The sequence below is a fragment of the Bos javanicus genome, chromosome 7 (genome assembly GCF_032452875.1).
Source record: "Bos javanicus breed banteng chromosome 7, ARS-OSU_banteng_1.0, whole genome shotgun sequence".
Classification (NCBI taxonomy): Eukaryota; Metazoa; Chordata; class Mammalia; order Artiodactyla; family Bovidae; genus Bos; species Bos javanicus.
Window position 1 is genome coordinate 38,592,203 of NC_083874.1, and position 21,962 is coordinate 38,614,164.

The 21,962-nt window shown below is 54.9% G+C and overlaps 1 protein-coding gene across 6 annotated transcripts; it reads right to left on the reverse strand.

The window, feature by feature from the left end:
* Nucleotides 1-447: 447 nt before the first annotated feature.
* PDLIM7 (PDZ and LIM domain 7) lies at nucleotides 448-20,577 on the reverse strand. Of its 6 annotated transcripts, XM_061423099.1 has the most exons (14): nucleotides 20,469-20,555; nucleotides 19,780-19,929; nucleotides 19,413-19,518; nucleotides 15,691-15,842; nucleotides 15,579-15,609; nucleotides 14,968-15,086; nucleotides 14,170-14,306; nucleotides 13,979-14,015; nucleotides 12,977-13,038; nucleotides 12,597-12,834; nucleotides 11,019-11,199; nucleotides 1,144-1,264; nucleotides 942-1,057; nucleotides 448-787 (listed from the first exon to the last, which is right to left on the reverse strand). In XM_061423099.1, exons 3-14 carry the CDS (start codon nucleotides 19,506-19,508, stop codon nucleotides 701-703), a joined length of 1,377 nt encoding a protein of 458 aa, XP_061279083.1. In that variant the 5' UTR covers nucleotides 19,509-19,518; nucleotides 19,780-19,929; nucleotides 20,469-20,555; the 3' UTR covers nucleotides 448-700. The 6 variants fall into 6 exon arrangements, with proteins under 6 accessions (XP_061279083.1, XP_061279085.1, XP_061279082.1 ...); XM_061423101.1 differs by lacking the exons at nucleotides 14,968-15,086; nucleotides 19,780-19,929 and adding an exon at nucleotides 14,567-14,583 and having other exon boundaries at nucleotides 20,469-20,577; XM_061423098.1 differs by lacking the exon at nucleotides 19,780-19,929 and having other exon boundaries at nucleotides 20,469-20,577.
* Between the last annotated feature and the right edge of the window lie 1,385 nt (nucleotides 20,578-21,962).

Genomic DNA, 21,962 nt, shown 5'->3' on the forward strand with positions numbered 1-21,962 from the left:
TATAGATCTGAACATTCTGTGCCTGGCTCTCCCCACCGTGCCCTCAGGAAGCAGTCCCAGCTCCTCATCCTGGCACTTCCAGGCATGCTGGCATTTCCAGGACTGGGGGGCTGCCTTCTCCAGCCCCTTTCTTTGCCTGCAGCATAGGATGGCAGCAGCCCCTCTGGACCCTCACTTGGGTGTACCATTTTCCACATTACACCCCTGAGGATGCCCTCCAACTCCTCTTCTCTGACTGCCAAGCCAAGCCAGACCAGGCACCTCCAACTTCTGTGGGTCCTGGGCCCAACACGTGAGATTCCCCTTTGCCTCCTCCTGCTGACCATGAGTCCTCCCTGTCCCCATCACGGGTCCACCAGGACAGTCAGCCCTGGAGAATTTAATCTCCACCCTGCTACAGGGTGGAGATCACATCTTTCTTGATGCACGGGGCAAGCACACACCAGACACAGCTGGAGACAGATTTATTGTAGCACTGGACGTGAGCAGGGGCCGGTGTGGCCAGCACCAGTGTGTGAAGGTGGTGGAGGGAGTAGGGGAGGTGAAGGGGGTGGGGCCCGGGGGACCCCAGGCTTGGGCCAGGAGTCGGGGTCAGGGCAACTTTTGCTAGCCCTACCCAGAAATCTGGAGTGATGGTTCCAGAATCAGCAAACCCCTCAGGTTGGGTAGGCTGGGGTGGGCAGCAGTGGGTGGGAGGGGCTCACACATGGGAGAAGGCATGGCTCTTGCAAAGGGGCTTGTCCTTCTTGGAGTAGAAAGTCTTTCCTTCCAGGTTGATCTGACATATCTGGGAACGGCCAAGGTGCAGTTACGAGGGGTGGGGGTAGCAGGAGAGGGCCCTTCCCAACCTCTTAGGAATCCCAGAGGCAGGGGTGGGAGGGAGGCAGGTGAAGAACACAGGGCTCTGGGGACAGGGCCTGGGTCTGAAGAGGGGTACTCACTGCGCACACAAAGCATGTGTCATGCCAGCTAAAGCCCAGTGCCTCCAGGAAGCGGTCCCCAGCATCGATCTTGAAGTCACAGCCTCGGCATTTTGTGCCAAACATCTTCTCATAGTCTGGAGACGCAGAGAGAAGCAAAGTGGCGGGGGGACTTGGGTTCCCCCCTGCCCACAGCCTGCCCTTTCAGCCGTCCCAGCCATACCTGGCTCGCAGTAGGGGGCCCCCTCCTCCATGTAGAAGGCCCTGTTCCGAATGGGCGCCTTGCAGGCCGCGCAGGTGAAGCAATGCACATGCCAGGTCGTCTTCAGGGCGTGCATGACCTCCTGAGAGGAAGCAACAGGCGCTTGGCAGCTTGGCACCCTCCTCTCCAGAGCCCGGGACAGAGGCAGGCTGGCCGGGGCCCCCTTTCTTTCCAGATAAATGTTTGATCTGCACACCCACTGCTCCCACTTTCTCTCTCCAACCCCAAGGCATCCCTGGGGACATCCACTGTGCTGTGCTGTGCTTAGTCACTCAGTTGTGTCCAACTCTTTGCGACTACATGGACTGTAGCCCACCAGGCTCCTCTGTCCAGGGGATTCTCCAGGCAAGAATATTGGAGTGGGTTGCCATGCCCTCCTCCAGGGGATCTTCCCGACCCAGGGATCAAACCTAGGTCTCCCTCATTGCAGGAGGATTCTTTACCATCTGAGACACCAGGGAAGCCCATGAATACTGGAGTGGGCAGCCTATCTCTTCTCCAGGTGATCTTCCCAATCCAGGAATCGAACTGGGATCTCCTGCATTGCAGGAGGAGTCTTTGCCAGCTGAGCTACCAACTGGTGGCTGTTCACTAGGCTACATCTGAAGTTCTGCTCCCAATCTCCACACACTCCCCCTTGCATATTCCCACAGCGTGTCTCAGTGGATGGTGACTCCATCTGCACGGGCCAAATTCCTTGCTTTGTCCCTTATTTTGGGTCCACACCAAAATCCGGCTGGGCTCTCCTTCAAAATACATCCAGATACTGGCCACTTCTCACAGCCTCCCTGATGTGGAATGTGAGCCTTAGGAACCTTTGACCTGTATGAGTGCACAAAACTGGCTTCTGTGCTCCTTCCTCTGCCCCTGACAGCCTGGTATCAACCTGTGCTCGGCCAGCTTCTCCTCTGCTTGAAACCCTGCCTAGTCCACACTGCTCTGAGCAAAGGGCAAAGCCCGGGGAAAGGCCCAGAGGCCAGCAAGACTGACTTCCGTCCCTCTGCTCCCGCCACGTGGCCTCCTGTCCATGGTTGATGCACCGGGCATACCGTCTTAGGGCTTCCCACCAGCTGCCCCCTCTACCTGGACTGCTTGGCCCAGATATCTGCTAGGCTCAGCCCTCACCCTCTTCAAGATTTTGCCCAAAGGTCACTTTCTCCTTAAGGCCCACGCTGACACGATCAGCTCATATGCCAACCCCCTTTCCCAAAGCCATGCTTCCAATAGCTTGAACCCTGCATTTCTTCCCGTACTAACATGTGTGTGTGTTAGCCACTCAGTCGTGTCTGACTCTTTGCAACCCCATGGACTGTAGCCCGCCAGGCTCCTCTGTCCATGGAATTCTCCAGGCAAGGATACTGGAGTGGGTTGACATTCCCTTCTCCAGGGGATCTCCCTGACCCATGCGAACCTGGGTCTCTGCACTGCAGGCGGATTCTTTACCATCTGAACCATTAGGGAAGCCCCCCATACTAGTATACCACCAGGTAATTTACCTCTTGCGTCTCTTGCTTATTGTCTGCTCTCTATCGCCTTCTTCCCGATCTAATATGAGGTCCCAGAGGGCATGAACTATTCACGTTTCTGTTAGCTGGTATATCCCAACAGTGCCTGGCCCATGGGTAGGCATCATAAGTGCTTGTGAGCTAAGTTAACCTGCTCTATTGGAGGTCTGACAGAGCAGAGGCCACAGGTGGGCTGAGCTCTCCCTGGGGCCAACCAGGTGAGCAGCACTCATGCCTGGAGCAGGCAGAAGGCAGTGTGGAGCCCTAAGGGATGTCAGATCGTAGGTTCAGCCAGATCTTAGCTGGGTGGCTTGCCCAACAGCTTTACCTCCTCATGACACTTGGCTCCTTCACTGTTGAACTGGGAACCTGATCCCAGCTTTGCCGGGTTGCCGTAAGGATGGTCCCACATCTGAGGCCAGGGGTCCCAGACCCGGTGCCTGCCAAGGCTAGGTGGCAGACACAGTGGGGCAAGGCGGGGACTGTGTCATGGGAGAGCACGTGTTGCGTGTGCAGGGCGGGGTGCTGACCGCTTCATTCAGGAATGCCTATAAGGCTCAGGTTGAAATCCAGGTGTTAAAGTCAAATCCAATTTTTCAAAATTGGCTGTTACTTTAAAAATGAAACGGAGGCTTCTCTGGTTAGGAGCCTGCCTGCCAATGCAGAGGACACGAGTTCGATCCCTGGTCCAGGAAGATCCCATACGCCGAGGGACAACCAAAACTGTGCACCACAACTACTGAGCCCTCAGGCTGCAACCACTGAAGCCTGCGTGCCCTAGAGCCCGTGTGCCACCACAGGAGAAGAACTGCAACAAGAAACCACAGCTAGACAGCAGCCCCCACTCGCCGCAACTAGAGAAAGCCCGTGCACAGCAACGAAGACCCAGAGCAGCCAAAAATAAATAAAAACAAGTCTTGAAAAAAAGACCTCCCTGGTGGTCCAGTGGTTAAGAATCCACCTGCCAATGCAGGAGACACAGGTTCAATCCCTGGTCAGGGAAAATTCCACATGCTGCAGAGGTAGCCAGACCCATATGCCGCCAACTACTGAGACTGTGCCCCAGGGCCCATGCTCTGCAGCAAGAGAAACACAGTGAGAGGCCCATGCACCTCAACGAAGAGTAGCCCCTGCTTACAGCAACTGGAGAAGGCTCTCGTGCCGCAACGAAGACCCAGCAGAGCCAAAATCAAATAAACAAATAAATTTTAAATAGAAACTATTTAAAACAATAAGTAAAGAAACAGTGTGGACAAAGCAGGACATAAGTATGGGGCACCCCTGGCTCTCAGCTGGCTTGTCCCGTTGCCCACTATAGAAACTGTCAAGGGAGTTCCCCGGTGGCCCAGTTGTTAGGATTCACTGCTCACTGCTGAAGGTGCAGGTTCAATCCGTGGTTGGGGAACTAAAATCCCACAAGGTGTGTGGCACAGTCCCCCAAAAATCTGTCATTTCTCACATATACCTCACAACCAGCCTGGCCAGGAAGTTACTGCCACTCCCATTTTAGCAAGGTCCAGAGAAAGTGATCTGTCCCAGATGAGGGCTGGGGGAAGGAACTTGGCTGTGGGCCAACAGGACAGGGTCTCGGCAGGAGCATGGGGAGCCCAGAGCTGGGCCCAGTGGGCATGTGGACAGGGAGGCAGGTATCTGAGCCAGTTCTCCATATCCACCTTATGCCCAAAGCTTCCTACATCTGTCTGCCCCTCCCGTCCCATCACCCTAACCCCGGCCTAGCGGTTCCGTTCCCCTCCTCGAGTTGTCTCCCCCTGTCCCAGGGGAAGCGCGATGAGGCACATCTGACCTCAGCAGTCCCCAGCTCCGGAACCCCTACCGTGGCCCCTGCCCTCAATTCCACCTTGTCTCACACCCTCCCCGGGCGTTGCCTTGTGACACAAGCTGTTCCCTCTGCTTGGAACATTCTCTGCTGACCCTCGTCCAAGCTAATTCCTACTGATGATTAAGTTCAGCTTAGAGGCCGCTTCCATTCACTCCTTAAGGTGTTAAGTGACCACTTTCTATACATGTGTTAGTGTGTTAGTCTCTCGGTCATGTCCGACTCTTTGCGACCCCATGGACTGTAGCCTGCCAGGCTCCTCTGTCCATAGAATTCTCCAGGCAAGAATACTGGAGTGGGTTGTCATGGCCTCCTCCAGGGAATCTTCCTGACCCAGGGATCAAACTCAGGTCTCACACATTGCATGTAGACTCTTTACCAACTGAGCCACCAGGGAAGCCCTTCCTATATATGAGATACAGCATTACACATGAGCAAAAGAGCCCTGGTCCCAGCCCATGAATTTCACACTGGAGAAGAGATGGGACAAAAGGATTGGAGGGCAGTAGCAAACAGTGGGGAGCCTGGCCAGGTGGGAGGGTGGGTATCAGGGAAAGTGCCCCTGAGGAAGTGTTATTTGAATCCCAGATGAGAAGGAATGAGGTAAAGAGAGTGCTAATGGGTATTTCTATCAGAGCACAGCCCATGCAAAGGCCCGCGGTGAAGGAAACATTGCATTGAAAAGATGGAGCTGCCTGTGTCGCTGAAGCCCCAGAGTGACGGGGGCTGGTGGTGAGTAGCAAGCCTTGACAACAGTCTTCCAGAGGGTCCCCAGACTAGGACACGTCCCCTCTAATGTGTCCATCCCATCTCTCAGAGTTCCCCTCCAAGTCTGCTGAATCAACCAGATGGTCCTGTGTTTCCCCATGCTCTGAGCTCTAAGAGCCTGAAGCCCATGGTAAAGTGAGACAGTTAGGTTCCTGCCCATCACCCCGCACACACTCCTCACTGACCCCGCTAGAGGGTGTGGTCTGTCAGCCCCCTCGCAGCCCCTGCAAGAGAGGAAGCTGAGTACCCCTGGGCCATATGTGGAACCACTGGGCTGGGGCAGGAGCAAGGCTTGCCACCTTATTCTGGGCATACTCTAGGACCCAGGAGCTAGTCAGGCTCTGTGAGCCTTGCCTCGGTATCTGCAGCCTGGGCATTAACTTTGTCCACCTAGAACTGGGGCAGGGCAGGACGAGAGTGCGATGTAATGTAGGCGGGGCTGTCAGTGAACAGAACGTAAGGGCCTTGATCTGTGGGAAGCAAATCCAGATGCCAGCTTAAGAAAGGTCCTGGGGGGACTTCCCTGGTGGTCCAGGGGTTAAGAGTCTGTCTGCCAATGCAGGGGATACTGGTTCAATCCCTGCTCAGGGAAGATCCCACATGCCATGGGCCAACTAAGCCCGTGTGCCACAACTAGTGAGCCTGTGCTCCACAACAAGAGGAGCCACCTCAATGGGAAGCTCATACACCGCAACCAGAGAGTAGCCCCCGCTTGCTGCAAATAGAGAAAAGCCTGCACAGCAATGAAGACCTAGTGCAGCCACAGATGAATCAATAAATAAAATTTAAAAAAGAAAAGTCCTGGGTTCCAGCCCATTCTGATAGAACAGTCCAACACAGGATCGATTAGGCTGGTGGGGAAATGACTGTAATCTTGGGCAAAATTTCCTCATCTGTAAGATGAGAATAATCAAACTGACTTCATAGTATAATTGTGAAGCTGGATGCCCACACATAGAAAGTGACCCACAACACAAAACTGTGATAATATCCTTTCTCCCCTTCTAGTCTACTGATGGAATCCTCACTTTTTGCTGGGCACATAGCTGTACCAAAGAGACATTTCCCAGCCTCCCTTGCAGCTCAGTAATGTCATGTGACTGAGTTCCGGGCTATGGGATGGAAGCAGAAGGGCTGGATGGCACCCACAGCCCAATCCAAAAGGAAATCAGTCCTGAATATTCATTGGAAGGACTGATGCTGAAGCTGAAACTCCAATACTTTGGCCACCTGATGTGAAGAACTGACTCATTTGAAAAGACCCTGATGCTGGGAAAGATTGAAGCCAGGAGGAGAAGGGGATGACAGAGAATGAGATGGGTGGATGGCATCAGCGACTTGATGGACATGGGTTTGAGCAAGCTCCGGGAGTTGAATGACAGCTCCCTGTCCTTCTCTGGCATGCTGTAGTCTATGGAGTCACAAAGAGTTAGACACGACTGAGCGACTGAATTGAACTTATCTTCTAAAGATGGCTCCCAAGAACCTTCCACTCCTTCTTCCTTTTCCAATTTCTTGCTGAGAAAAGAAGTGAAGCGAAAGGCAAAGGAGAAAAATATACCCAACTGAATGCAGAGTTCCAAATAGCAGGAAGAGATAAGAATGTCTTCTTAAGTGAATAATGCAAAGAAATAGAGGAAAACAATAGAATAGGAAAGACTAGAAATCTCTTCAAGAAAATTAAGAGATACCAAGGGAATATTTCATGTGAAGATGGGCTCAATAAAGGACAGAAATGGCAAGGACCTAACAGAAGCAGAAGAGATTAAGAAGAGATGGCAAGAATACACAAACTGTACAAAAAAGGTTTTAATGACTTGGATAACCATGATGGTGTGGTCACTTACCTAGAGGCAGGCATCCTGGAGTATAGTCAAGTAGGCCTTAGGAAGCATTACTATGCACAAAGCTAATGGAGGTAATGGAATTCCAGCTGAGCTATTTCAAATCCTAAAAGATGATGCTATTGAAGTGCTGCACTCAATATGTCAGCAAATTTGGGAAATGCAGCAGTGACCAGAGGACTGGAAAAGGTCAGTTTTCATTCCAATCTCAAAGAAGGGCAATGCCAAAGAATGTTCAAACTACCACATAATTGTGCTCATTTCACATGCTAGCAAGACAATGCTCAAAATCCTTCAAGCTAGGCTTCAACAGTATGTGAACCAAGAACTTCCAGATGTACAAGGTGGATTTAGAAAAGTAGAGGAACCAGTGATCAAATTGCCAATATCTGTTGGATCATAGAAAAAGCAAGAAAATTCCAGAAAGACATCTACTGCTTCATTGACTAAAGCCTTTGACTGTGAATCACAACAAACTGTGGAAAATTCTCAAAGAGATGGGAATACCAGACCACCTGACCTGCCTGCTGAGAAATCTGTATGCAGGTCAAGAAGCAACATTTAGAACTATACATGGAACAATGGACAGGCTCAAAATTAGGAAAGGAGTATGTTAAGGTTGTATATTGTCACCCTGCTTATTTAACTTATATGCAGAGTACATGATGCAAAATACCGGACTGGATAAACCACAAGCCGAAATCAAGCTTGCTGGGAGAAATATCAACAACTTGAGATATACAGATGATACCACCCTAATGGCAGAAAGCAAGGAGGAATTAAAGAGCCTCTTGATGAAGGAGAAAGAGGAAAGTGAAAAAGCTGGCTTAAAACTCAACATTCAAAAAACTAAGATCATGGCATGTGGTCCCATCATTTCATGGCAAATAGACTGGGAAAAAATGGAAACAGTGAGAGACTTTATTTCCCTGGCTCCAGAATTACTGTGGACAGGGACTGCAGCCAGGTGCTTGTTAAAAGACAGATGCTTGTTCCTTGGTAGAAAAGCTATGATGAACCTAGACAGCATATTAAAAAGCAGAGACATCACTTTCCTGACAAAGGTCTGTATAATCAAAGCTATAGTTTTCCAGTAGTCATGTTCAGGTGTAAGAGTTAGACCATAAAGAAGGCTAAATGCTAAAGAAAGATGCTTTTGAACTGTAGTGCTGGAGAAGATTCTTGAGAATCCCCTGGACAGCAAGGAGATCAAACCAGTCAATCCTAAAGGAAATCAACCTTGAATATTCATTGGAAGGACTGATGCTAAGGCTGAAGCTCCAATACTCTGGCCACCTGATATGAAGAGCTGACTCACTGGAAAAGACCTCGATGCTCAGAAAGATTGAAGGCAGGAAGAGAAGCAGACAACAGAGGATGAGATGGTTGGATGGCATCACCAACTCAATGAACATGAGTCTGAGCAAACTCTGGGAGATAGTGAAGGATAGGAAAACCTGGTGTGCTGTAGTCCGTGGGGTCGTAAAGAGTTTGACACTACTGAGCAACTGAATAGGAAGCCGATTGCAGCATGGAAATTTTGCCTGAAGCTCAAGAGGTATCTTGGACTATGAATGGTAAGTAAGTCAATGCTAAGATGTCGGAGAAACAAGATACAGGAGCCTGGATCTGCCTGCGTGTCCCAAACTGCCCACCTCTCGACTTCCTTAGGTGAGAAATAGCTGTCATTATTTTTTCTGTCACTCGTCGTCAAGGCAATTATCACTAATATGACCATTACTACGGAGCTCTCTGGGCTTCCCAGGTGGTGCTAGTAGTAAAGAACCCTCCTGCCAATGCAGGAGATGTAGGAGACGCAGTTTCAGTCCCTGGGTTGGGAAAATCCCCTGCAGGAGGGGATGGCCATCCACTTCAGTATTCTTGCCTGGAGAGTCTCCATGGACAGAGGAGCCTGGTGGGCTACAGCCCATAGGGTCACAGAGTCAGACACGACTGAAGCGACTTAGCACACATTCATGCACAGAGCTCTCTGGCCACATCTGGAAGCTCTGCCCATGGATCCAAAAGTAGGGAGTGCTGGAAGTCCGCAGCGCTTGTTGCTGCTCTGGTTTGGCCCCCATGCTCTGCAGCCTTGGGCAGTTTCTGCCTCTCTCTGCACTTCAGTTTCCACACAGGCACAGCTGAAACCTCCCTCAATTTGTCACCCTGCCTGTTACGCTCTTCTTTCCTTAGGCTGCTCACCCTCGACATGCTTGGAGTCCCCTTCCTCTGTGTGAGTTCCTGGGGGCAGGACCATGCCTGTCTCTTCACAGGGTATTCCCAATGTGGGGCACACTGTCCACAATGAATGGGAGATGGTAGATAGGGCATCACTCTCGGCCCATAACATGTGCTGACCCAAGTCCCAAGCCCAGCTCCAGGTGGCAGCTAGGTTGCCCTGCAGGAGACCAGGCCAGGCTCTGCTGCATATTTAAACTCAGTAGAAAGAACAGGATTTTTTTTAAGACTAGATTTTTAATATATATATTATTTATTTGGCTGCATGGGGTCTTAGTTGTGGCACAGGAGATCTAGTTCCCTGACCAGAAATCGAACCCAGGCCCCTTGCATTGGGAGCACAGAATCTTAGCCACTGGACCACCAGGGTATTACCAAGAATAAGATTTTGAATCACAAGTTTTTGAACCTAAATTTCTGCCTTTGCAAATCAATAGTTCTGTGTCCTTCAAGCCTATCTTTAGAGACTCCGTTTTTCATACGCATTCGAATTCAGGGCAGCAGACTGCATTAGCCTCTCAAAAGCCAGTCACAACCCCCTTTTGCCTTCCTCTCTTATAGAGAACAGTAGCTAAAATACTGGATTTGCCAGCTTTCCTCACTCGCCCAGGTGCTCATACAATAACAATTCCAACAACTGAGATAAAGATGCAAGTTCCTGGTTTTTCTTCCAGAGTCAAAAGGCAAAACCTTATTAAAAGAAGATGCCTGCTCCTTCCCTCTTCTTCCCACCTGCAACAAGAATGTGAGCCTGGGGCTTGAGCAGTCATCTGGCAACCATGATACAATAAGCTTGAGGACAAAGGCCTACAGGCTAAGGATTTCAGAACTAAAACACAGGAAAAGCCGAAAGCCATCCATGAGCTGTTCTACCCCTGGCATTCTTGCAATTGAAGTAAATATTACCCCTTCTGTTTCAATCTCTATACTGGAGTTTTTTCTATTACTGAAGCTGAATGCAATCCTAACACAGTAGCCATCTCTTGTTTCGGCCTGACTAGCACTTACCTCCTCTCTTGGGGTAATGTCACCTAGGTTTTATTTTCAAGGAACCAGTCCGGTGGTTCAGGCAAGGCCACCAGATCCCGTTCCAGAGGTGGGTATCACCCAGGCCTGACCAACTAGAGTCACAGGGCTTGATTCAGAGATGGGCATGTGAAGCAAGCCAGGCCAACGAGCATCAGCACTGGGACTCGATGCATCAGCTGGCACAGAGGTGCTTTCTTTCTCTCTGTGATGCTAACCTGGGGAGATGTAACCCTGGAGCCACTGATGTAGCAGCATCTTTGCCACTTTCTATGGAAAAGCATGCTGGGAACAAAGCCAACACAGATGAAACCAGAGGCAAGTGGAAGGAAGACTCCTGACGACCTGGATCTGCATTCAACTGGGCCAGATGTTAGCAACCCTCAGCCTTTCTGACTACTGGCGCCAAATCTCTCCTGCTTGAGCCCTTTAGAGTTAGGATTTAGGTCACCTGTTCAGACAATCCTGGCTAATGTAAAGTAAGGTCGATGTAGTAGCCCGATTGTGAGGCTGGTAAGGTTCCAACGGGGTCCCAGCCCAGGAGCTGCTCAGCACTCCTCAATGCTGAAGAGTCAGGCTTGCCTTCCTAGTCCCCTGCCAGCTGCCAGCCCCACTCACGCCAGTGATCTTCTTCTTGCACTTGGCACAACTGGGTGCATAGCGCACATCGTAGCAGGGTGGGCAGAAGATGGCCCCCTTCTCCTCGAAGAAGCCACCCTCTTCCAGAACCTTCCCACACTGGCTGCACACAAACTCCTCAGGGTGGTATGCACGGCCCAGCGCCACCAGGTAGCGACCCCTGCAGGGGAAAGCGAGGGCAATGAGCAGGAGTGAGTGCAAATGAAGTTGGGGTTCATGGCCAACACCCCATAGTGTTTACCCCACACCCATTATGAAACCTTGACGAGAACATTCATTCTCTTCATTTCCAAACAGGGAAGCTGCTGCTGCTGCTGCTAAGTCGCTTCAGTCGTGTCCGACTCTGTGCAACCCCATAGACTGCAGCCCACCAGGCTCCCCCATCCCACTCCAGGCAAGAACACTGGAGTGGGTTGCCATTTTCTCCTCCAATGCATCAAAATGAAAAGTAAAAGTGAAGTCGCTCAGTCATGTCTGACTCTTAGCAACCCCATGGACTGCAGCCCACCAGGCTCCTCTGTCCATGGGATTTTCCAGGCAAGAGTACTGGAGTGCGGTACCATGGCCTTCTCCAAAAAGGGAAGAGACAGGCTTGAATGGTGACTTGCCTAAGATCAAACAGCAAGACAAAGCTTTCTATTGTGGGACTTCCCTGGTGGTGCAATGGTTAACAATTTGCCTCCCAAGGCAGGGGACACGGGTTCAATCCCTAGTTGGGGAACTAACATCCCACATGCCTCAGGGCAACTGAGCCCGTGTACCACAACTAGAGAGCCCATGCATTGTGACTAAGATTCCATGTGCTGCAACTAAGATCAGATGCAGCCAAATAAATATTTTAAAAAGCTGCACTGTTTTGATGACAGGAGGTGAGGGAGAAGAGTAGTGTCAGAAAAGGGAGGACGGGGACACTGGGTGAGGACTGCTGACATGAGCCTAATAAGTTGAACCCAAGGGGTTGGTGTCCTGGGGGACAGGAGGCCTGGAGTACCTGTGAGCCCTGAAGACCAGTGGGCACTTGAGCTGAGCCTGGTGCCCACTCTGTTCCGCTGGCCTGTTCCATCTAGGCTGGAGAGGGACCCAGCCATCCCAGATAAATGGGGATGTCTGAACGAGGGGTTGCTTTCCAGAGCTTAAGAGCTGACAGGAGTTGAGAGCAGGGCAGCGCCTCAGATGAGAACTAGGAAGGTTCTGGGGCCTGACACAGATCCGATTCTGGGGGCTGTGGGACTCGGCTGGGCCCTGGGGAGCAGTGCAGACGGGGAGGAACTTAAAAGGCTTAGCAGAGAGAGACCAAGTGAGCAGGAAGGAGAAAGGCAGAGGGGCTGGGAGCAGGGAGGCCATTCCTAGCCCAGAGAGCAGCGAGTCTAGGGCTGCAGCTTGGCTATGTCGTTGGCACCCCCTCCATTTTACCAGGGCAAATGTTGGAGAGAGGCTGAGCAGGGGGCAGCTGAGATGAGTAGGGAGATAGACGGGAGGAGCAGCAGTCAGAAAGACACCAGGGCTGGAGTTCCGGTTCAGGAAAAGACCAGGGTAGGAAGGAACGGGGCCACCCACCGGATGACCTTGTGGCACTGGTGGCACACGGGAGTCTTGCCGTTGCTGCCACTGCCCCCGCCATGGCCCCCTCCAGCGGCGGCCTGCACGATGGAGGTGCGGTTCTGCATAGGCGTGGGTGTGGCTGGCTGGGTGTGCCGGGTCAGCACCGTGCTGGTCTTGTCTGGGGCGTAGCGCTCAGCAAATGCAGGGTCCACCGCCCAGGGTGGGCGGCTCGTGGGACTGGGGGTGGTAGGGCCTGCCAAGGCCAGGAAAAGTGGCTCCATGGGGGTACCCGGGGACACCATAGGACAGTGGGGAGAGCCCGGGGCAGCTTGGAGGGGCCCGCCCCCCATGCCTCTGGTGGTTACCCACCCTTCCCCAAGTCCATGCTCTCTCACCAGGCCAGGGTTCCTGGGGTGTAGCTGAGGCTGGGGTTGGGGCTTCCGTCCTGGGCACCTGGCTGTAAGATCTGTCATTCAAGGCCCTGCACAGCCGAGGCTCCTGGCATGGCCCCACCCCCCAACCTTGGTGCTGCTGGCCCCATGAGAGATGCCTGGGTGCATGACAGCAGAGGATCCAGGTCCCCCCAGGGCATGGATGGGTAGGGCAATTTCTCCTGGCCAGGTTCCAGCTGGCTGGTCTGTCGCACAGGGCTGGGAGGTGAAGCAGGGCTCTCGCTTCTGGGGCTGCTCGTGAGGGTCCTTCTGATGGCAGGGGCCCCTTTTGGTGGGTACCCCCACCCACTGAGACCCATACTGGCAGGGCCCACACTGGATCTGAACCATCTAACACCCCTGACCCCAAATGCAAACCAAGTCCACAAAGATAGAGAACAGAGGCAGAGAAAGCAGGGCTGAGAATGTTTATTTTCATGCCCAAAAAGCCAGCACAGACCTGGCAGACAGCAGTACCACAGGGCAAAGAGTGAAGGCAGCAGTGTCAGATGGAGCCAGGCCCTGTGCCAGGAGGGCAGCTGGGGCCAGGCCAGCAGGAGGCTCAGTCCAGGGGCAGAAAAGGGATGGGTGAGGCAGGCAGAAGCTGGAGGCGCCAAGGGGAGGTGCCCTGGGGCGGAGGAACAGCAAGAAAGAGGCAGAGAGGGCAGCCGGCCGGCGAGGACCAGGCTACGACTGCACGTTGAGCACATGGGCAGAGCGCTGGTGGTGCCAGTCCCGGAGGCGGGTGTAGCGTGGGCTCTGCAGCTCCAGGACATACTTTTCCCTGAGGGGCAGAGAGAGAAGGAGGAGGAAGTGGAAGGAAGGAGAGACGGAAGGGAGGCAGGGAGGGAGGACCAGAGGAAGGAAGGAGAAAGGATGAACCTGGCTAGGGATGGCCAGGAGCAGACAGGGCTGGAATGGGAGAGGCCGGAGATGAGAAGGAGGGGCTGCAGCATGTCCTGTTACCTTGATTTCTTCAGGTGCTCCTCATCCGGGTCTTGCACTGAGAGGGCAGAGGCAGACTTTGACCAAGAGCAGACAGAAGGCCACCCCAGCCCTGAGCCCTGGTAGAGGGTGCCAGAGCCAGGCTCCAGCTAAGCCCGGGTCTGGGCTGGGGACCAGGAGCAGAGTCCGCCCTTCCCTGGGCTGGCACTTACTGAACTCGGTGCCTGTGAGGTGGGCGAGGATGCGGAAGGAACGGGACTGGCCTGTCCCAGGCCTCGGCCGCCAGTCCTCTGTGTCCTCCATCAGCCGCTGCTTGCTGGCATCTGGGACCAGCGGTCGGAGCGGCTGTCTGTGGGGAGGGTGTGGCTCAGAACCTCATGCTGGGGTGGGCAGCAGGGGCGGCCCCTCCCCGGACTTGATACAGGTGGGCTAGAGTGATGGGAGGACGGCAGGGCAAGGCTAGGGCCCTGCTGGGTGAGGGGTGGGGCAGGGAAGTGAGAGGGGAGGAGGGCAACCAAGGTGAAAGGAGGGCAGCCAGAGTGGGGAGGGGCCACCACCCAGAGTGCCAAAAGGAAGGAAGAGAGGGACAGGCAGAGGGGGCTCACTGACTTGTCAGGGGTCTGCACCTGTGAAGGAAATAAGACAGATGGACAGATAAAGGCACAAAGAGATAGACAAGGGGAGGAAGAAAGATGGCAAGGGGTCAGAATAGCCAGGGGGAAGGCTGCACTGAGTGTCTGGGCTCAGTCGGCCATCATCAAATCCCAACCCCAGGCTACCACCGAGGAGGGGTCGGCGCGCTGCCTTGCTCCCAGCCCCCAGGAGGGCCGGCCCAAGGCAGGAGCCACACCCTCGGTGGGGCCCTGTGCCTGCAGTACCCGCCCCAGCCACCAGGGGTCGCTGTCGCACGGTTCCGGCCAGGCTGGGGCGCAGCACAGGCAGAGCAGCAGCGGGCAGCCGGCGGGCGTGCGGTGGTGGAGACATGGCGTGGACGGGCAGGACAGACATACCCATTCTGCTGCGGGGCGCTGTCTGCGGGCGGGTTCGCCCCGAAGGGTCGGGCCGTCTTGTTGAGGGAGGCGCTGGGTGCAAAGGTGTACCGCGGGGGGTCCGCGGCAGGGGCCAGGGCCTGGGCAGAGACAGAGCGGGGAGGGCGGGCAGGGCGGGAGGCGGCAGGGGATCTGGCCAGAGTGGGGCGTCCCCTGGCACGAAGAGGCCAGCGGTGCTCCAGCCCTACCCCCACACATCTGGCCTGAGGCTCCGGGGAGGGGCGACTCAAGTTTCAAGGGGCCCATTTGGGAGCAATGATCTCAGCCCACGCAGTCCGAGGGCGGGTGGGCTAGTGCAGCTTGCAGCACAGGCCGGCCGGAGAGAGGGAAGGAGGCAGGCAGGCAGACGGATGGACCAACAGGCAGACATGCATGGTGCTCTGACCGTGCGGCAGTCCCTGGCCCAACTCCCAGTTCCCAGACTCCCCAGCTCTGGCGTCCACCCTCTACTCCCGGCCAGGGATGGGGGAGGGGGGGCGGCGGGTACCAAGGCTGCACCAGGGAGGGCAGGTGAGCCTGGATGTCCAGTCCCACCCCGCCTGCTGCCCACATATCCCAAGACCATCCCCTACCTTCTGCGGTTTGCTCTGAGCAGGCTGAGCCCTAGAAGAGAAGGGGAAGTGGTGATGATGGGCCACGCCCAAGGGCACGCCCACCTGCCGGGGCTGCTCAGCTCAGGCTTACCTGCTGAGGCTAAGGCTAAGGCGCTCCCCGCAGGCACGGATCTTGTTCTGGGCTTCGATGTGTGTGAGGCCCCCCGCGTTCTCTCCATCAATACTCAGTACCCAGTCACCCACGGCCACGCCAGCCTGTGCAGCTTTACCTCCAGGGGTGAGCTATGGAGAGATGGAGGGTCATGAAGGGCCAAGACTCTGCAGACCAAACTCAGGCAAACAGCAGCCAACCCTGCCCTTCCTCAGCTGCCCCACTCGCAGAACCCAGGGGTCTCTTCATTCAATGTGTTTCTGGACTACTGTTGAATACTAAAGCCATCTGGGAGGGGGTGGGGCTCCCTTGAGCTTCACCATCACCTCAAACACTCCGCTTATACATTCATTCACCTCCAGGGACCCTCCTCACGTTTCAGAAGCTGCTGACATCAACACATAGCCACCTTCAGGCTAAAACCCAAGTGTCTCAGCTCCGACCAAAGCTTTTGAGGCCCCTGCTGGCCTCTTGCCCAGGCCATTCCACCCACCAGACCTGCCCTCTGGCCTGTGCATGTGGGCATGAAATGTGCATGTGTGCTTGTGGCATATGCATGAGCTGAAACCATGAAGAGGACTTCTGGGAAGTGGGGGGCTTTGGCGAAAACAGAGAGGAATGGGCTGCCTAGGGTGTGAGAGAATCCAATTACTTATGAAGACCTCAAGTGCAGAAAGAATTGTTCTCAAGGTTAGGAAGCACCAGTTTCATGGCCCAGGGTGGGGTGTCTCCCAGGGTCTGGATACAGGTGACCCTGAAGAACCCAACTGGGCCTCCCAGCCCTCTAGCCTAGTGGCAACAACACAGGCAGAAGTAGCACTGCTGTTGGTAAGTCTAAGCCCGCAGGTCTGCCTGGCCATCTGGCAACGCGCTTGGCCTTGAGCTGGCTTGTGCGGAAGTACTGGGGGGTAGAACCACACTTCACAAGTTGGGGAGGTTTGCGGAGTACAGGCTGCCTGTGACCCCATAAGGCTCCTCGGTGGGCCGACACTCAGAATCTGAGTTCAGGCGGTAAGAGGTTCCAGAGAGGTGGCAGAGGGGTCAGACCCAGAGACTGATGGCACTAGGGCAAGAAGGGAGAGCTTGGTTTGATGGCTCTACCTCATGCTTCAGAAGTTAGAAGGGTAAGACAGCTGGGTGGCCTTTTCTTTACTTGCTAAGTACTAACAGCAGTTTACATTTATCGAGTACCTAGTATTACCACATACTGAATCCTCCAAAAACCCTGTGGAGGAGAGCCTGGGAATATACCTATTTTATACATGGGAAAACAGAGAGGTTAAGTAACTTGCTTCTAGTTGCCTAGCTAGCAACTCAAGAGGCAGGCTCAGGCTCCACCCTATTAAGGCACCTCTGTTGAGAAAAGTAAAGTGAAAGTGTTAGTCCCTCAGTTGTGTCTGACTCTTTTGTTAACCCGTGGACTGTAGCTTCTCTGTCCATGAAATTCTGCAGGCAAGAATACTGGAGTGGGTTGTCATTTCCTTCTCCAGGAGGTCTTCCCAACCCAGGGATCGAACCCAGGTCTCCTGCATTGCAGGCGGATTCTTTACCATCTGAGCCACCAGGGAATTGTTGAGAGCTGGGGCTCAGAGGTCAGCCCTCTGAATGGAAAGATTCTCTGACCCTCAAGCTGGCTTTGGGGCTTGGATCCCCTATCTTACCTCTAGTTCAATTCAACCCCTTATAATGGGCATGGGTGAGTGATGCCCTTGAGGGGAAGTGACTTACTCAAGGTCACAGTGAGTCAGTAGAAGGGAAATCTGGTCTGGCCACTCCCTACCCACACGGCTTGCTCCGGGGAAGTGTGGGCTAAGCCCATGGAGGTGGGAGTCTCAGGTTGAGCTGGAGCTGTTGGCTCCCAGAGAGGGGATGGGGAACTGGCAACTACTTCCTTCTCTGGGATGAGGACAGGAGGACACAGGAGGGACAGAGGAGTGGTCAGAGGTGGAGCCAGAAGCAGAAGAGACCTGGGGATGGGGGGTGGGGTGTGTCTGCAGAGAAAAGCAAGGAGGCCCAAGGGACCAAGGAGAGGAAAAGCCAGGGGGCTGGACACTACACGGAGTAGGGGGTGAGTCAGCCTGAGGGCTCCACTGAGCAGCCCAACCCCCAAGTCCCAGACGTTACCTCATCTCCCAGGCCTGGGCCTCCAGCCAGCCCTAGCCCCTCCCTCTCCTCCTCCATGCTAGGGTCAGGAGAGAGGGAGGGGGCCCAACCCAGCTCTGCAAAGACCACCCTCACTCCCACCCACCAGGGCCTAGGTCCAACTCCAGGGCTGGGCTCAGCCAGTGACCCCACCCACATGCTGGGGCTGCTGACAACAGAGCCCGAGCTCAGAGTGCCCCCAACAGGCCACATCTGAAAGTCCATCCCTTAGGCTGCTTTGTTGGCCATCCCCACCAATGAAGAAACTGAGGCTCAGAGGTCAGCCAAGCTCCCAGCCACACTGACCAGCACTTTCTCAGGAAGCAGAGTATAGGATGAGTTCCCAGGGCTGGCAAGGCTTGAGTATTCTGTACAGGCTGGGTGTAAATAGTAGGGAGACCAGTGCCCTTAGCTACTTTGCTGGCAGAGCAGCTTCCAGGAAATCCCACGGAAGGGTCCCTGGGAACAGTGAATGCCTGCAGGTCCTGGCCACCAAGCCCAACTACAACAGACTCTACCTTGGGGCCCCCTCAAGCTGGGCTCTCTAGGCCCCTCCAGGCTGTGCCTGCCCTGGGCTTCATGCCAATAGCTGCCCACCAGGAGCCTGGATGGGCCTCTCTGGACAAGTGGATATGGGGACAGGAAGTCCCCACCCACTCCTGACCCCCAGACTACAGTCAAGAGACACCAACCCAAGGGCTGGCCTCACCCTCTCAGGGCAGGCACTTTGTTCTCTGTGTCCCACAACTGATCCCACAGTCATAGCCACAGCCTGGTGATCAGCTGAGGGGCCCACTGATGGGGTTCAGGGTTCCAGGCCTAGGCCAGCCTTCTTTAGTTCTGCAGACTCCAGCCACCAGTTGGCTATCCCAGCATGGGGCTGCATTCTTGGGCTTATAAGGCAATCCCCCTGCCACAGGGAGGAGCCAGCCTCCAGCTCCACCCTCACCAGGACAGGCTCTCGGGAGTTGAAGTCAGGCCCTAGGGACCCAAAGACCACTGCATCCTGAATGGAACCAGTGAATGGGATAAAAGTCCTCACCTGGGCTGGAGAGAAGCACCTTATTCACCCACAAAAACTGCAGGCCATCCCTGTGTTTGAAGCCCCATGCCTGCTTTGCCATGGAACTGATGAAAGAGTTCCTTCAATGAGTCTTGAGTTATCTCATTTGAATAAACAGGGTGGTAGTTGCTATTCCTTAGGTGGCAATGAGGATGAAGTGAGCTCCTGCAGTCAGAGTGCCCTCCGAGGGGCCTAGCACCAAACATTGCTCCTCAAGCAGTTTATAGACACTTCTTGGAGACCGCAGGCTCACCTCCTGAAGAATGGGCACACTCCCGAGCCTAGAAGGTGCAGTGTAGTGCTGTGGAAGTCTGAGGGCTTCTTTCCCAGTATCTACCAAGTTGGGAGTCCTTGTGGCAAATGCCCATAGCTCTGGACCTGGACACCTCCTGGTCTATGACCTCGGCTCATTCCTGCTCAGACTCCTCCTGCCACCCACTGGAGATCTGAGTACCCAGGGACCCCCAGGGGAACCCTTCCCTCAACCTAGGCTCACCCGGGAGATGGAGAGGGGTACATTGAAGTCCTTGCCCCCCTGCAGCCGGAAGCCCCAAGGTGCTGGCCCCTCCAGCACCACCTTGAAGGAATCCATAGTGCTGCTCCTGAGAGGAGAGAAAAGGTGAGTGATGCACGGTGGGTGCACAGGCAGTCCCAACTCTGGACACCAGCCTTGGACTAGTGCCAGGCAAGCACTGGCAGACGTTGAGCACACCCAGGGGGAGGGTAGGCAGGCACCCTGTTAGGTCGGGCTGGGCTGCTAGCTGGCAGACTGACTTTGGAAAGACAGGGGCAACCCCCCTTCCCCAAAGGACTGGGGCGGGGGGGTGAAGGGAGCCCGCATCCAGTGTTAAGGTTCCTCTCACCCAGGAGTGGACAGCAGGACTACTTTGGCATGACTTCCTTCCCAGCCAGTCTTGAGTCTTGGTCTGGACAGCAATGCCAGTCCAGGGCCGGCGCTCCTCTCCCCCGCCCCCAGGTCCCCACAGGCAGGCCTCGGCTGGAGCCTGCTCGGACTATATAAGGCGTGTAAACTGACACTGTTCGGAGAGAACACGGGGGCTTGGGCCGCGAGGGGGAGGGGTGCGGAGGGAGGCGGCTGGAGCGAATCCTAGCCATTCCAAGCCCAGTCGAAGCTACTGAGAGCCAGGGCAGGACCCCTGGGAGCGCTGGGTTCTGGGCGGGGGCGCGGCCCCTGGGGGAATGGTGGGGGCTGGGACTCCAAAGCATGGCCAGGAAGAGGATTTATCCTGCAGCCCAGTGGGGTGGTGCCTCCCACACAGGACTGCTACCATCCCAACGTGACTCAGTTTCCCCCTGGGCCCCCGCCTGGGCCCCAAGCACTGGCCGAGTCCCAGGCGCAGGAAGCGGCACAGGCGCCAATCAGCCCCGCCGCTGCCGGCTTCGCCGCAGGAAGGCGGGGGCGGGGGTAGGGGCGACGGCCCTTCGGAGGAACTGCAGAGCTGGTTACGACCCCCAGCTCCCTCTGGGGTCCCCATTAGGCCTCTGCCCCCCGCCTGGTCCGGCCCGAGATGCCCCGCGCTGTCCCAAGTACCTCCTGGGCCCCACCGGGGCGCTGCTCCGCGGCAGGCTCCAAAGAGCCGCGTTGGGATCCGCCGCCCGAGTTCTGACCCCGCCCCCGCGGCTGCCATCCGCTTTGAGCCCGCGTAGTGGGGCGGAGCCAGATGCCCCGCCCCCTTCAAAAGTCGCGGTCGCCGGGCAATGGGAAGCCCTACCCAATCCTTCCGCCCCACCCAATCATCAGGTCCCATCTAGCTTTGGGCTCTAAGACACAGCCCTCCTTGGTCCCGTCGGTGGGGCGGGGCCTGGACGGAGTCTGGGCGGGGTCTCGGCTGCTGGACACCTAGTCTGCGAGCCTAACACTCCGCTTTCCTGGCCCTTTGCGCCTCCAGCTGGCGGAGGGAAAAGAAGGTCTACTTGGGAACCAGACAGATCTGGATCTGAATCGTCTGTGAACCTTAGTTTCCAACTCGGAAAAATGGGATAATACTACTCGCTTCACAGGGCCGTCGTGAAGATAGGCACAGTTTGCCGTAAGGCACATCCATCGGCGGCTCCAGAATTTCTAAATCGGACGGATTTGGTGGAGAGTTGGTGGCGGGGGGTGGGGAACCTCGAGGTGGGCTTAGTTGAGGAGGACAAGGGGGAGCATGAAGTTAAGTTTGCAGAACATTCCACCGAAGGCAGAAAATGACAGCCGACACAGGTGTAGGGACCCTTGGCTCTGGCCCCAATCGTTACTCAATCCTGACCTATTCCTACCGCCGACCCCTCGCAGTCAGCGGTCAGCAGCCCAGCGTCCCCACCTAAGTGCCGACTATCCTGATGGGCTATGTCCTGCTACCCGCTCCAGAATCGGCAGCGCCTCCAATAAGGGTGTCAGAGTCCCCACTTTGACCCAGTGCTCAGCCCAGGCGGCTAGCTCAGGCAGCGGGGGAAATTGAGCAAGGACCCAGGTTTGCGAGTGAGTGAACAAATGTCCACGCCTCAGGGCATGGCCAATGCTATTCTCCCCTCTCCACTATTATCATATTTCATCCTCTTCTGCATCATTTCCTTCACTACATAAACTGATGTATGAGTTCTCATCTTCAAAGAAATTTTCTCTTGATCTCATATCACTTTTCAGCAATCTCTCTTTTATTCTTTTATTCTACTTTCCTTGAGGGTAAAATTCCTTGGAGTTATTTATTACCCTTCCTCCCCGTTTTTCCTCCCATTCTCTCCTGAACCCATTCAGTCAAGCTCTTGTCCCCACCAGTCCTCTGAATTAATTCCCTCTTCAAAAGGTCTCTAATTATTTCCAGGTTGTTCAATCAGTGGTGATTTCTCAGCTTTCCTCTTTCCCTACCTAGAAACAGCTCTGGTCAGGGTACACTCCCTCTTCCCCGTGGCTTCATCCTGTCCCACTGACTGCTTCTTCTGCACCATCCTGCCTCCTGCCCTACTGAATTCTCCTTCTCCACCTCCTTTTGCAGCTCCTCATTTGCTTTCCAACATGGTCATCAGCTCTTTCCTCTCTACATTC

What these genes read in the sequence shown, in the direction of transcription:
- PDLIM7 (XM_061423098.1), bottom strand. Translation starts at nt 19,508, where the DNA reads ATGGATTCCTTCAAGGTGGTGCTGGAGGGGCCAGCACCTTGGGGCTTC. An exon ending in TACCCCTCTCCATCTCCCGG is followed by an intron (nt 15,843 to 19,412) that starts GTGAGCCTAGGT and finishes ATCTCTCCATAG; the next exon opens with CTCACCCCTGGAGGTAAAGC. An exon ending in AGCGCCCCGCAGCAGAATGG is followed by an intron (nt 14,307 to 14,967) that starts GTATGTCTGTCC and finishes CCCTCCCCACAG; the next exon opens with ACAGCCGCTCCGACCGCTGG.